We start from the raw sequence: 15,346 nt of genomic DNA on the forward strand, positions 1-15,346 counted from the left end.
AAATCAAGCACGGCGCGTGTTTGAGGAACCCAAATGGAAGTCAATCCCCGAGAGGCTCTTCCAAATTGCTTTGCTCGGGAGCAATTATAAAGGGATCTGTTGATTTTGCCATTAAGTGGCCCTGATTGGCTGCGGAGTGGCAAGCGCTAATTCGGAGCCTAACGCGAAGTGACATGTGGAACAGGAGGCCGGGCTTGGTCACCGCCGAGGTCATTAAGACCGATTCCAACGGGACACTCCGCACTGACGCCCCGACCTTCAGCCCTCGGAGGAACGGTCGGATGCGACGCACGGCCGGTCCGGTAAACACCGCCGGAGCAGCCGCAGTGAACCGCGCTTTAACTCTCCGCCTTTTTTTTTTTTTTTTCGGGGGGGGTGGTCTCCACCGCCGTCCCGGGGTCACTGACGCCGGCATCGGCGACACGTTTGCGACAGGAGTGCGGCGGCGTCCGATCCAGTCGATCTTATGCGGATTCATTCAGTGCCCGATGTTTTGGCCGTGGTTTCCCGCGTTCCATTGCGTTCGCCAGCCATTTTGTAACGTTCCACACCATAATATGTTGCATGGTCCTCCGTCCCTTTACGTGAAATACTGGGACCCCAGCCCCCACGTTTGTGTCCCCCCCCCCCACCCCGTCCGAAGGGCGGCAGATGGAAATTCGCCGCCTTGGGAGGGAGGAAGGACTGTCGGCGTTTGGGGAGACGCGACGAGGTTTCCTCCCACAACACGAGCTGTGTCCGTCCAAAAAGAAATCCAAAGCGAGATGTACCCTGTGAGTTTATGACCTTCGACAAGGACAGGACGAGGATTAAAGTCTTTTCGAAGAGAGGCGGATACAGCCTGCATACCGAGTGCGACAAGCAACAACCTTTTGGTTTTTCTTTCAAATTTCAATTTAAAAACAATCAATAAAAAACAAACAAACACCAGATCTGTGTCATTCATTCACAAAGCCTTGTCAGTGTTTTTGTAAAACAAGTTTAGAAATTGTGATATTTGGGAAAAGGCGAAATATGGATCGGAAAGCTGCAACCTTTCAGGAGTGCTGCCTTCATACACCATTATGTCTTGTGTGTGTGTGTGTGTGGGCATGTGCGTGTGTGTGTGTGTGCTTGTGTGTGTGTGGGTGTGCATATGTGTGTGTGTGTATACGCATGTGCGTACGTGTGTGTGCTTGCGCATGTGCGTGTGTGTGTGTGTGCTTGTGTGTGTGTGGGTGAGCGTGTGTATGCATGTGTGTATGCGTGTGTGTGTTCGTGGGCATGTGCGCGTGTGTGTGTGTGTGTGTGCGTGTGCATGTGTACATGTTTGTGTGAGTGCGTGTGTGGGCGTGTATGCATGTGTGCTTGTGTGTGTGTGTGTGGGGGGGGGGGGGGTGACAATATCAACAGCCTGTCAGCTGTTCCCTGTGCCTCCTCTGACCTGAGGGAAGGTGCTGCGCTGCCAGTGTGGGTGTGATAGTGACATCATGTCACAAGGAGATAGGAAATGTGTTAAATATGTGGGAGGAGGCATCTGCTCCGGTTCGAGACGCCGTCAAGCTGTTTCACATTATTAGCTTATTAGATCAGAGGCGCACATCTAAATAATAATACTTTTAGTATAAATGTTTTTCATATTGGGTTTCGCATCTTAACTGATTCAATAATTGATCAAAAAATAATATTAACAATGACATCGTTGAAATGAAAGGGGGGCGAGAACCGAAAAAGGTTATTTTTCCGCGAGGGGCCTCCCGTCACAGTCACACCACAACACCTCCGACCCTTCCAGCTCGAAACCGTTCCCCGGGGGGCGTCGCCGCACTCCCCTCCCGTCGTTTGCCCGCCGCGTTCCGACAAGAAACACCATCAAGCGTCTCGTCCGCGGTTCCCCCCCGCGACCGCGAGGAGGGAGCCCCTTGATCGGCGATTCGACAAAGCCGAGGATGTTGCGACGCCTTTTTCCGGGAGGGAGCTGTGGCCACGGAAACCCCCGGCGTCACAGGCACCGCCGGCTAACGGAGGGAAGCCGCGCAAAGGTCAACAAACGCGCGGGGCGACCGCCGGGCAAGCGGCCGCGTCCCCGGGGGAAGGTCCTGCCCCCCCGGAGCGCCCTGGCCCTAGAAGAGCTTCCAAATCTAGGAACCGGACTTTGATTGACTGAGCCGACATCACTTAACGCTGAGGCAACAAGTGTCTCCCCCCGGTGTCCGTCGATGTCAATTTTCTGCCGCCGCGCCCGAATCTCACCACGGAATCCAGGCGTGGTGACGTGACGGCGCGACCAATGAGTAAAGCCTTAAAGTGGTGTTGTGTCGAGCGGGTTGCGGCGTGCGCCCCCCTGAGCTCCACTCCAAAACACAACGTTTACTTGCTTTGATTTTCCTGGATTCTTCTCGCGTGAGGTGGCGGGGATGTTTGTTTCGTCTGAGGGTGCGTTTATTTTTTTTGGGGGGGGGTTCACAGTTCACTGTGCATAACTACCTGGGCTTTATCAAATTCGACTTATCGCTCGTGGGCCCGACCCTCGCGGGGAAAGGTGGACCCCGCAACGAATGGCCGTCTCTTCACAGGCGCCAGCCCTGAGAAGAGCGTGAAAAAGTGACGTCGTTTTAATCTCACGGATTACCACTTTAAGTTGTGGCGCTTCAATTTGAGGTGGTGTTGCCGAAAACGCCGGAGGGCAACTCTGAACCCTTGGGAAACGCTCGGGCGCAGCCAGATTGTTTTTAATACCAAGCCCCGTCACAGAGACACGCAAAACAAAACAAAACAAAACAAAAAAAGAAACCCCTCAACTCCATCCGTCTTCCACGCGGGTGGGAGCGGGCGGGCGGGCAGATGGCGGGCGGCTCGTTCCGAACCTCCGTCACCCCGCTCCGTCTCCGCGGACGCGGCTGCGCGGCTGCGCGTCACCGCGTCGCCCGCACGCGGCGCGCGCTCGCGCTCGACACGGCGGTGCGCGGGCGCGAGCGGCGGGACCGCGGCTGGCTCCTCCGGTGCCGGCGATTCAAACCGGCGGCGTCGGCGAGCGGGCGAGCGGGCTGCGTGACACACCACCGGGCAGCGCGGGTCGCTCATTGATTTTTTTTTTTTTTTTTTTCCCCCTTCGACCCCGTCTCTCCGCGTGTCTTCAGGGTGGAGGCTCCTTGTCCCGGTCTCCTCCAACCGAATTATCCCCGTGCTGCAGAGACGAGACGCGCGGGGGTCTCACACAGTTTCCTGCGTTCCTGTATATGGAAGGTGAGTTGTATTTATTATTATTATTATTATTATTATTATAATCATCAGCATCATTATTATTAATAATAATATTATTATCATCATCATTATTATTATTATTAATAATATTATCATCATCATTATTATTATTATTGTTGTTGTTATTATTATAATCCTCATCATCATCGTCATCATTATTATTATTATTATTATTATTATTATTATTGTTATTATTATTATATCATAGACGGCCTATTATATCAGCCATCATATACATTATTATTAATTCATTAATTCATTAATTAATTGACGAATTTATTAATTATTTAATTATTGTTATTATAATTGACTGTAAATAATTCAATTGCCACATTATTATACAATTATCATATTATAAAATGATAACGTTGTTCAATTCTCACTTACTAAATTATCATTTCCCAGAATGGTTTGAACGGGTTGAATGAAATGAATTGGAGAGACAAACACATTTTATTCTTCTAAGAACTGAGAATGCCGACGGAAGTGATTTGACGGAGCGCTCCTGCTTTGTGCCGTGGACGCCGTGCATTGCAAGGGGGGGTGGAGGAGGCCCTTTCATCGCAACAAAATCGGAATAAAACGCCGTTTAGTTCAGTCGGGGCCCCGCAACCCCTCGCTTTCCTTCGGCTTTCCTTTCAGAATGCATCCATAATATGATTGCAAGGGGATCAATGTCACCGATGTGCTCATTGCACTTTGCTGGATTGGCAAGGACACTGTGGTCTGCACGTGTGATCTGGAAAAAGCCCATTCCTGAATCATTGATCAGATGAGATTTATATAACTGATGGGGGGGAAACAGCGGCGTGAGCATTTTGATTTCAGCGAGTTGAATCGTTGTGAATGTTGCTTTTTCTTCATCACCCCGAACCACGTGGAGCTTCTGATTCACCGCAGCTGAAGTTGGAGTGTGGGCCCCGATGCGGTGCTACTGTACACGCAGTGGGGGGGGGGGGGGGCTGTCATGTCACACACCGCACAACCAAACTGCGGTGTGTGACATGACAGCCCCCAAACACGCCTGTGCCGCCGAAACGTCCGAAAAAGAAGCAGCCAGACTCACGCCTTCCATCCTATTTACACGCCTCAGGGCCGGTACATTGGAAGACGTCTGAGCTGAGCACACAGCGGTGGTGGTGGTGGTGGTGGTGGGGGGTTATGACAGACCATCCATTGTTCTACATTGGCAAAGAAGTAGTGACCGGATTGTTTCAGATCAGCTTTGTTGTTTGAGCTAGACAGCTGCATTTGACTTCCACAACAGGCCTCGGGAGTGTGGTGGCGGTGGGGGGGCGGTTACATCTGCACACCAGGATATTGTGGAAGTCAAATTCTTCACAGACATTGCAGGCGTCGCTGGATGCCAGACCCCGCTCCACGGAGCCGCGCAGGGGGCGTCCCACGAGCAAACGCAGTTTTACGGAGGTACCTAGGGGTCCTTGCGCGCGGGCGGAGGCAGCCGACGCGCCCGCCAGCCCCACTCCCCAAACCGACGCTGGGGACGAGCCCCGGTTGAGGAGGCGCACCGTGGTGCGTGGAGTCGCTGGCGGTCAGGAGTCGTGGGAACCAGCCAAAACAAAGGCCACGTCTTGGTGTGTCTGCGTGACCGTGGGAGGCATTGTGAGGGGGGCTTGAGGCCACCCCGGCAGTGTGCTCCGTGGCGCTTGGGGCTGGGGGACACGGGTGCAGCGACTTAACCTTCTGCCATTGAAGAGGTGATCTCCGGGAACAGGAAAAAAAACAAACAAACAAAAAAACAAAAACGTCCAGCCCCATTGAGGGGCTTTGTTGAGAGGCCCTCGTCGAGTCAGCTGTTAGTCTAGGAACACATCGGTGCCTCGGTAGATTTTCGGGCTTTGGACTGATGGCTTGAGAGAGGTTACTCAGCAGCCTTTTTTAGATCATATTTGTGCTTCTGTGGCCTGCTTTAATAGACAGTGACCAAAAGTTTAGAGGATGTGAAGTGAAGGAATAAATAGCCGCGGTATAAAAAAAATGGTAACTTACATAGGGAGGAATGAAAAGTAAACAAAAAGCCTATTTGCAATCTTTTAACAAAGGGCCCAAACGGAACCTTTGTTTCCGTTTGGGTCTGCTGGTTATGGCTTATTTAACCAGCAAAATATCTGAAACGGGTGATTTTGTCAAACCGTAATGTTTTATTTGATAGCTTTAACGGTTTGCTCCAAATAGGCCATAACTGGAGATATGAGTTTCCATCTGTACTGCAGCGCTGAGAGGACTTGTGCTCGTCAGCGTGATTGATCCATGCTCCAAAGCTCACGCATTGGCTCTTCCCTGGGATGAGAGGAGCACGGTGGGGGATAATGAGGGCAAGAAACGGGGGAGAGAGCAACATAAAAGAGAGGAGGAAGAAATGTGTCAGCATCCATGTCTTTTCCACAGGGAATTCGCCACACGCTCCTTTTTAAATGAAGTCAATGTACACATGGTACTGTAGAAACAAAGATAACAGATACAACACAAACAGATACAATCAGCTCAAGACTTTTTGATATCTAATCAAAAGTGATTAAAGATTGCGGCAGTGCATTTTAAATTACAAAAAAAACAACAATATTTCCTCATAAATTCTGCAGAGTCTCCAGCCCTTCCGTTTCTATTAGATCACACCGGTGTCTGCCTAGTGCTTTCCCGTGTTTTTATTCTCCACTTCCTCTCTCTCCTCCGTGGCCGGGCGGACATGTGCTCTGCACCTCTGCTCCCAGCAGCTGCAGCAGAGCCCTGTGTGGTGCTGAGTGTGGAGCTTGCATACTAATGCGGCAGGAACAGGGTGTCTCTGAAGGCAGCCTCATGCAGAGAGGACATGGAGACACCATCAGGCGGCCCTGCTCTACCCCGGCTTTCCAGCACAGAGCGAGGGCTGCGGCAGGAGCACGCAGAGGGAACCCACTGATTTGGTGTATCAGCGGATATATTCTTGGCGAATCAAGGCGTGTGTTATAAGGCGCGGGGATGTGTCTGTTCTGTACCGGCGGCCACGCTGTGCGATTGTTTTTTGAGTGTACGGTTTTCCGTTTTTTTTTTTTGGTTGTTTTTTTTTTTTGGGCTCCCTAGCGGTACACAAAGTTGCCCTCACATTTATTCTCATTTGTGCATGGGAGAGATGTGCCGGTGGCATAGCCGTTGCTATGGCGACGGCATGAATGTGAACCTGTTGTGCGACTGCTGCTGCTGGTGCTGCCGCTGCTGATTTGGAAACACTGTTTACATTTACTACTAAAAAGGGGCTGAAAAGCAGAGGAGAAAAGGCTTTTCTTAGCCCGCAAAGTGCTATCATGTGCTATCAAGTGAGGTTCCTCCTGGCTATACAAGTGGCACACGGTGGAGAATATCAAGGTTTATCTCAGCGATATTCGAGGCAACAATGAACAACCACGCTGCACGCAGGTCCTCAAGGCTGAGCTTTGAACACATGCTAAAATTGGATGTGTTCCAACACAAGAGTGAATATATTTCACTGCTTTGCTCAACAAAAAGCTCAGACTTCCAGGTCAGCGAGAAGACAGAGAGCAGGAAAGGAAAGGCCCATGGATGGCGGCTCTGTTCTTCTTTACAGGCTTTGATTAGCTTCATTAGTCCTCGTTCTGCATGGAGGCTTTGTCTCATAAATGCATTTATGTGGCCTTGGCATAAAGCAGACAAAGATAATTATGTTGCGGAATAACATCTTGCCATATTTTAGTCTCGCATCCTTTGCAGCCCAATTTCAGTTGCTTTTATCGGCGATCTCATTCTTTCGGTCACTACCCATCGCACATGACCATAGATGAGGGTGGGAACCAAGACCGGTAAATTAAGAGCTTTGCCTCGCAGCTCAGCTCCCTTCTCACCACCACGGTCCAGTACAGCGGTCGCATTGCTGCAGCCACCGCACCTATCCACGCCGTCAACCTCCCGATCCCTTTTTACCCTCATTCGCGAGTACGATCCCGAGATACCTGAACTCCTCGGTTTCTCCGCGGGGTGCCGGGGCTCTCTCTCCGTAATAGGGTGAGGAGCTCCGTGATCGGGAAGGACCTCGGCGTACCACCCCTGGACGCCTCCCTCCCGCCTACTGCACTTCCAACCGGGAGGAGACTCCCCGGGGCAGACCCAGGACACGCCGGAGAGATGATATCTCTCGGCTGGCCTGGGAACGCCTCGGGATCCCGAGAGGAAGTTGCCGGGGAAAGGGACGTCTGGGCTGCTGTGTTAGCCCTGCTGCCACCGCGGCCCCGGCCAGGATAAGCGGATTACAAAATGGATGGATGCGGTAGATGGATCCTTTGCGGCCAAGGGCTCTGGAGGTTTGGAAGGGGAATGACTTGTGATGCATAGATGGGTGTGACTATGTATCTACATTATTACCTGCGTGATCTTAGAATAAAAGCACATCAGGTGTGTGGTGAACAAAGAGAATACATCACCTCCCTGGATGCTGCTTCAGATTGGGCTGAATCAGCAGCATCATCTCAATTTATGAGGGATTCTTCCTCCCATAACTCCAGCCTGGTGTGTGTAGTTGAAGTGCATGGCTTAGTTAAACTCTAGGGCTGTATGTCAATTATTAATTATTAATAATGACAGTGAGTGTTCTTTCCCAAAGACAATAGACTCTTCATATGGTATTCAATCATTGGAATACTACATGTTAATAGTGTTGAGAACTTTTTTATTTGGGGGCTTTTAATTGATATTGTTACCAGCGACAAGTACAATTTTACCTCGCCATTGTTGGCCGGGGCTTATTTTCTGTATTGCTACCGCTTTTGAGTGTACATGGCTTCAGTCGAACCAATAGTGGCTTTAATATTTTTAACCAATAATGTTGGTTACCCTCAGACAGCTTTGGAATTGTAATTAGTCCGACTGACAATAGATATGGATTCATTGATCCACAATGAGTGCACATTGTTATGGCTGTGTATCACATGACTACTGTTCCTGTGGTTTCACTGCTTTCAATTCGAGGCGCTGCAGGGAAGTCGATAGAACTGCAGGTTGCGGGAAGATGCAGGAAGTTGTCATTGTCACTAAAGCAGTATTCGATGTGTGAGTGTCATAGACGATCAACGTGAGCAACAACGTGAACGCCGAACAAGGCGGCGCAGATACAAATCGGACGGAATATGGGAGCCACTTCGGATACAGGATGACAGATTCACTGTGTTTGCGTCGGCATGAATATATGGAACACGTTGAGATTGAGGGGATTGTGCGCGCAGCGTTCTCGTGGCGTACAAGCACGTCACCCTCAGAATAATAAGGCTCTGTAAGGGTCTGGATTTTCTTTCTGGTTGTGTGCTAAAGGAGACATCAAAACAGAACCCCGGGTGGATTTCGGATGGACGGTGGGCGGGCGGCTGGTCAAACTTCTCAAAACAGATTTGTTGCACGCATTCTGTTGTGTCGTTGCTGTAACAAGGTCAATTAAACCTGGACAGAGAACACGTTGCAGCTCTACTTTTCCCTTTAGCAGTGTTGAGATGTGAAAAGAGAGAAAAGAAAAGTGCTGAATTGCCAACTGCTACGGTGGAGCCGGCGGTGTTAGGGAGAACGAGCATTTTCTACTCGGTGACACGTCTTTGAGCCAATCAAAGGGTAAAACACACACACAAACTGGGAGGTGCAGGCAGGAGTGGATGCATCCGCCTCTCAGCGCTGCCAGGCTTCCAGCAACCCGATGCCAGGTGTCTGAGTCTTATGGCCTCAGCGTGGAAGCAGCGATTACCTTGGCTGTCTCTGCCGATTTAAAAACTAGAGTGCCCAATCTCATGGTGGTACAGGAAGGGAGCGTGATAAAGGACAAGTAGACTGCATGACGGCTTTCTAGAAACCAAGAAAACAGTATATTATCAGATGTGTGAGTTACCTGGCTGCAGGCGCATAGAGTTGCCATTCACTTCCAGTGGTTATTCCCAGGCTGGGAATACCCAATAGGACTAGTAGGATGGACTAATATGAGACACTATGATATCGTGATATTGTGAAATTATGTGGTCGGCGGAGCATTGTACACGTATCCTAACCTAACAAATACATAACCTGCCAGAAAGATGATATTATTGGAATACAGCTTCCTGCTCACTCGGATGTACGAAACAAATGGAATCATGTCGTGCTTTCACACAACACGTTGTTACGTTATTCTGTTTGTCAAGCTGCGTATTACACATGCAAATATGCAATAAAATCTGAGAGGGAGCGTCAGCCACATCGCGGGAACCTTTTATCAATGCCGAGTTCTCGTCAAATTCACCCACGGAAGCACATGAAGGGAGAGGGAAATCAGAGTAATTCTGGTCTATGTTGTTATTATAGCCTCTCAGAGAAATGTGTCTGTTCAAAACGGTAAAACACAACCCGACCCACCCCGCCCGTCCCGCCCGACGGACGCACACAGACACAGCGATCCGCCGCTCCAGCTCAGTGTGATTATGAGGATGAATGTTCCTTTTTTATGGCTGGGAGGCGGAGTGGACGCTGGGGCACGGCGGTGTTTACTCTTGGAGAGTGATTCCCTGCACTCTCACCGTGGGAGAGCGACGGAAGGCTGAATATTCCTCTGTGTCGTGGAGATAAACCGTGGTTGGAAAAACCTAAGAGCCGGCTGGAAAACAGCCTGAACACACACACGCACGCACGCGCACACACAACGTAGCTACAAGGCCAATGCTTAATAACAATCTTTTTACACATTTCAAGACAAAATAGTCGTGATCGGTCAAAAAAAATCGGTGTGAATGCGGATTCAGATTACAGCTCGATGGATGACGATCGAAGACTGAGAAATGGCTGTCGCTCATTCCGAGCGGGGAGTCTATTCGGAATACGATTGGGAAAGGTGGAAAAGGTGGTCCCTGCTGATGCCCATCAGTCATAGCGAAGAAATCGGCCAAATCGGGCCAAGCGTGACAGGTGCATTGCAGAGATAGACTCCGGCACGGCAGCCACCGCATCTGCCCTCCCTCCACAAGAGACTTCTTAAGCAGCAGGTGGATCAGCGTTAGATCATGCACAAATAACCTGTAAATCTGTCACTTCTTTTTTATTATTACGTTGGCACAAATCAGAGGGGCTTAGAGTACCACGGGCTTATGTGCTCTACGTCAAAGCCAACCTCAGAGGAAAATAAAATATGCCTTTAAACAAGAATTATGGGGGTATTAGACGTAGAAGAATAAAGCGGCCTCGATTTACATAATTAAGCCTCATGAACAAGTTGTTAATCAGAGAGGCTCGGCTGTGCAGCGGGCCCATCCGAAATTAGTAGAAAGGATCCAAAAGTGTTGACTGCTTTACTTTCCCTTTGTTCGTTCAACCCCGTCGGACGCCCTCAACCTGCCCGGGTCCAAACCGGCGCAGAGAGAGCAGAACGGGGTACCGGTCGATAACCACGTTCGATCTTTTACATTAGCATCGTCGAAGCGCCCTTTTCAATCCACATGCGCCTGGGCTGCTTCCTACGGCACGATCCTGTCTCCGAATCAGGGAGTGATGGTTAACAATGATGAGCACGTAGCCCTTGCTCAACGTCCCAGTTGATTAAGCCCGTTGTGTAATGGGCTTCCAGCCAGAGCCGCAGGCTGTGCCACCCCAACGAATCACTGACACTGAGCTGGTACGCAGATAATCTACCCGGCCGGGATTGAAAAAACACATTGGTAATCTCTGAGGAAACAGACATGTAATACATCAGAGAGGAACGCCCAAGATATTGACACATGCAGAGTGCGTCAAATGTGTCACCTTTATCTGCCAACCGCTGCATTTATTTTGCTTTTGTGATTAATTAGAATTCCAAATGATGAGGTTCTTTCAAGTGTGTTTTTTTTCGCACTCACATTTTTTTAAAGTAGAAGAATAATTCCAATAATTGCTGCAACTTATTAATGTATTTTCACATTCCTCAGTGTTTTAGTCTGTTTCTTCCTTTGTTTCTTTGCTTCTTTTTTCTTTCCTTCTGTCCTTATCGCTGTCAGTCAACAGCATCTTTCACTACTATATTATCTTATCCATTATTAAGCTAAATTAAATTTTAATCTGTGTTCCAAATGTGACCGGGTCTTTCTCTTTTCTTTTTACAGGTTTATTCCGCTGAAGACTGGGAGTTGACGGGAGAAAGCCTGATCAGTGCGAGCCTGGACCAGAATATCCTTTGGCCTCTTTCCCTTCGTAGACTGTTTTGCCTGGAGCGGAAAACACAGTCCGTCGGCGTCTTGGGTGGTTAGTTATCAGAAGTGAAGGCTGATACTCATGAGCTGTGGTCCGCCAACCCACCAGGCCATTCTTCACACTGCAAAAACACCGCCTCTCCGCTGAGCTTAGTGTGAGAAGAGAGAGCAGACATGGCTCCCACTTCCCTCTCCTGGCCCATACTCGCCTGCTTGTTGCCACTCGTGTCCCTGGCACAGAGCAGGGAATGTCCTCGGCTATGCGTCTGTGAGGTCCGCCCCTGGTTCACCCCCCAGTCCACCTACAAGGAGGCATCCACGGTGGACTGCAACGACCTGAGGCTGACGCGCATCCCTACCAACCTGTCCGCCGACACCCAGGTACTGCTGCTGCAGAGTAACTCCATCTCTCATACCGGCGGAGAGCTGGAGGCCCTCTTTAACCTAACGGAGTTGGACATGTCCCAGAACAACTTCAGCGGTGTGGAAGCCGTGGGTCTCACCAATATGAACCAGCTCACAACCCTGCACCTGGAGGAAAACCACATAAGCCAGCTTCAGGACCACTGCCTTAGGGACCTGTCCAACCTCCAAGAACTCTACATCAACCATAACCAGATCAGCTCAATTTCTCCCGGGGCCTTTGCCGGCCTGCACAGCTTGCTGCGTCTACACCTTAACTCCAACAGACTCCGGGTTATAGACAGCCGCTGGTTTGAAGCCACACCTAACCTTGAAATCCTTATGATTGGGGAGAACCCAGTCATTGGCCTCCTTGACATGAATTTTAAGCCTCTGGGGAGTCTGAGGAGTCTGGTTCTGGCTGGCATGGATCTTACAGATGTTCCAGGGAATGCTCTGGTGGGCTTGGATAGCCTGGAAAGCATTTCTTTCTATGACAACAAACTGGTCAGAATCCCCCAGCTTGCACTCCAGAAAGTTCCCAATTTAAAGTTTTTGGATTTGAATAAAAACCCCGTTCATAAAATGCAGGAAGGAGATTTCCGGAACATGCTGCACCTAAAGGAGCTAGGCATCAACAATATGATGGAGTTAGTTTCCATCGATCGATATTCTCTCGACAACTTACCGGAGCTTACAAAGCTGGAAGCCACCAACAACCCCAAGCTGTCCTACATCAATGGGTTGGCCTTCAGGGACATGCCCTCTCTGGAGAGTCTGATGCTCAACAATAATGCGCTCAACGCTCTCTACCAGCGCACTGTGGAGGCGTTGCCGAACCTACGGGAGATCAGTCTGCACAGTAACCCATTGCGGTGCGACTGTGTCATTCAGTGGATGAGCTCCAACAGGACGTCAGTGCGCTTCATGGAGCCCCTGTCCATGCTCTGCTCCTCTCCACCAGAACTTAGGGGACAGCGTGTCAGAGAGCTAAGACTGCTGAACGCTCCAGAGCAGTGCCTTCCCCTCATATCCCATGACTCCTTCCCAAGCCACCTGAGCCTAGAGCTGGGCATGAGTGTGAGCCTGGACTGCCGGGCCATGGCGGAGCCAGAGCCGGACATCTACTGGGTGACTCCCCTCGGCAACAAGATCACTATGGACACTGATTCGGACAGATACCATCTGAGCAGCGAAGGGACCCTGCATCTGTCCCACGTAAAGGTGGAAGACTCCGGCCGCTACACCTGTGTGGCCCAGAACACAGAGGGGGCTGACACACGGGTCACAACAATCCGCGTGAATGGCACCCTAATTGACAGCGGCCAGGTGATGAAAATCTACGTCAAGCAGACCGAGTCCCACTCCATCCTCGTCTCCTGGAAGGTCAATTCCAATGTAATGACCTCGAACCTGAAGTGGGCCTCTGCCACGATGAAGATCGACAACCCCCACATCACCTACACCGCACGCGTCCCCGTGGACGTTCACGAGTACAACCTCACGCACCTTCAACCGGCCACAGAATATGAAGTGTGCCTCACCGTCTCCAACATCCACCTGCAGACGCACAAGTCCTGCGTCAACGTGACAACACGTAGCAGCTTCGCCTTGGATGTTTCAGATCAGCATCCCAGCGCTGCGGTGTTGGCTGTGATGGCCAGCATGCTGGCCTTCATCAGCCTGGCCACGGTCGGGGTTTATGTGGCTCGCAGATGGAAGAGAAAGAACTATCACCATTCCCTCAAGAAGTACATGCAGAAGACTTCCTCCATCCCCCTGAACGAGCTGTACCCTCCGCTCATCAACCTGTGGGAGGCCGATAGCGAGAAGGACAAAGACGGCGGTGCAGAGGGTAAACCCTCTCCCGTGGACACCACACGTAGTTACTACATGTGGTGAGGATTTGTTGCGGAGGCCCGGCTGCCTCTACAGCAGCACAAACAGACACACTTTTGCCATTGTGGTGCAAAAGCCAGAGAAAAAGTTGCAAATGTCTTTTGTACTTTCAGCTTTGCTAATAAGAGGCAGAGTGATTAAGGACAGGATTTCTATTAGTATAGCGTATCGCCTTTGTTTGACTCTTCTTTCTTATTTGGACCCATAGATGGCAGCTCCGTTTAGCCTCCAGGTTGTCTTAGTTGCTACTGTAGGCTCTTTTTCTCTGCTGCATTTTCTTTACTCTTCAATTTTTTTTGAGTCAATAATGCAGCAGCAGGGACCATTGGTCTTTTGCAGTAAGCTTACTTCTTTGTTTTCTTTAAAACAGTTAATCTGTTGTGCACTGATAGATAATGGAGTTGTATTAACTTCAATTAAAGCTGACAGAGGGGTTTAGACTTGTTATACTGTCTACTTAATAATGTTAGCGATTGTGCAGTAATGTTGTATCAACTATAATTTTCGACTTCTTCAATATTAATTGCAAGAAAATAGGATTTTAGTTTTTGATAAATGTGGTGTTAAATGATAGAAACCTGAATGTACTACGTTAATAACGTTCAGGACAATTAACTACTGTGTTATATTCTAGGAACTATTTCCCGTCATTTTACCTTCCTACATTTTGTTGCTTATTGCCTAGTTTATTTCCACTTGCAAAGTGTATACACAGGTTGTTCAAATAAATGCTTTTTGTTCTTTTGCACATTTTCTCGTATTATGTCTTTATGAAGCAATTGCTACATTTAGAACAACCTTAAACATTATTTTACTGCCGGAAATAGGCCATCTCTGGCCTTTAATTTTGGCATTTGACCTGTAGCTTGGCTGTTGTCTGTCTTTCAACTTTACATCCTTGTATCCAACTCCTCCCCTGAGCCTAATCACTTTCAGAGAGACAGCTCAAACCGAAATGGTTCCTGGGTCCAGTACATGGATGCAGCACACGAGACTAATGATCAAGAGGCAGAGACATCGACACATAGAGATCCGTGGTGTGCAGGGAGAGGCCCAACCACCTGATAATGAGGACTCATCATTTGGAGCTTCACCTTCTATTGCATTTACATGACATGATATTTATCTTCATGATGCCTGATTACATTAGATTCATCCTGATGATCCTCATTTCATTATATTTATCCTCCTTATCCTCATTACATTATATTTATCCTCATGGTCCTCATTACATTAGATTCATCCTCATGATCCTAATTACATTAGATTCATCCTCAGGATGTATTGGTCCTGAGGAAGATACCATTGAAATATACTGCACATTCCTGCATTAATTGGGACCTGAAACAGCTTTGCAGTTGGACGTGATCATGCAGACAATGTTGAAGGAATGGCTGCTGCGAGACTGGATTGACATTCAGCTCTGTGCTGCTCTCTGGTGGTTCATACGACATAACCGAAACAAACCCCTTTATCACAGTAGGTGCAGACAATAACACATTATAGTCTATAGACAGATAAATAAAAAAATAAAAAACACAAAAATAACACTAAAGGAGATGCCTTAAAGTTGATTACCATATTGATTTAGGAGATATATATTAATGTTAATAAGGGATCAT

The 15,346-nt window shown here is 49.0% G+C and overlaps 1 protein-coding gene across 2 annotated transcripts; it reads left to right on the plus strand.

Moving 5' to 3' along the window:
* Positions 1 to 3,089: 3,089 nt before the first annotated feature.
* LOC307230995 (leucine-rich repeat neuronal protein 1-like) lies at positions 3,090 to 14,429 on the plus strand. Of its 2 annotated transcripts, none has more exons than XM_080001509.1 (2): positions 3,090 to 3,225; positions 11,337 to 14,429. In XM_080001509.1, exon 2 carries the CDS (start codon positions 11,598 to 11,600, stop codon positions 13,725 to 13,727), a length of 2,130 nt encoding a protein of 709 aa, XP_079857635.1. In that variant the 5' UTR covers positions 3,090 to 3,225; positions 11,337 to 11,597; the 3' UTR covers positions 13,728 to 14,429. The 2 variants fall into 2 exon arrangements, with proteins under 2 accessions (XP_079857635.1, XP_079857636.1); XM_080001510.1 differs by lacking the exon at positions 3,090 to 3,225 and adding an exon at positions 4,854 to 4,961.
* Positions 14,430 to 15,346: the final 917 nt, after the last annotated feature.

The sequence above is a fragment of the Zeus faber genome (assembly GCF_960531495.2).
Source record: "Zeus faber genome assembly, chromosome: 5".
NCBI classification, from domain to species: Eukaryota; Metazoa; Chordata; class Actinopteri; order Zeiformes; family Zeidae; genus Zeus; species Zeus faber.

Bases quoted from the DNA above. Each gene is read 5' to 3' on its own strand.
- LOC307230995 (XM_080001509.1), top strand. From the start codon at position 11,598: ATGGCTCCCACTTCCCTCTCCTGGCCCATACTCGCCTGCTTGTTGCCA.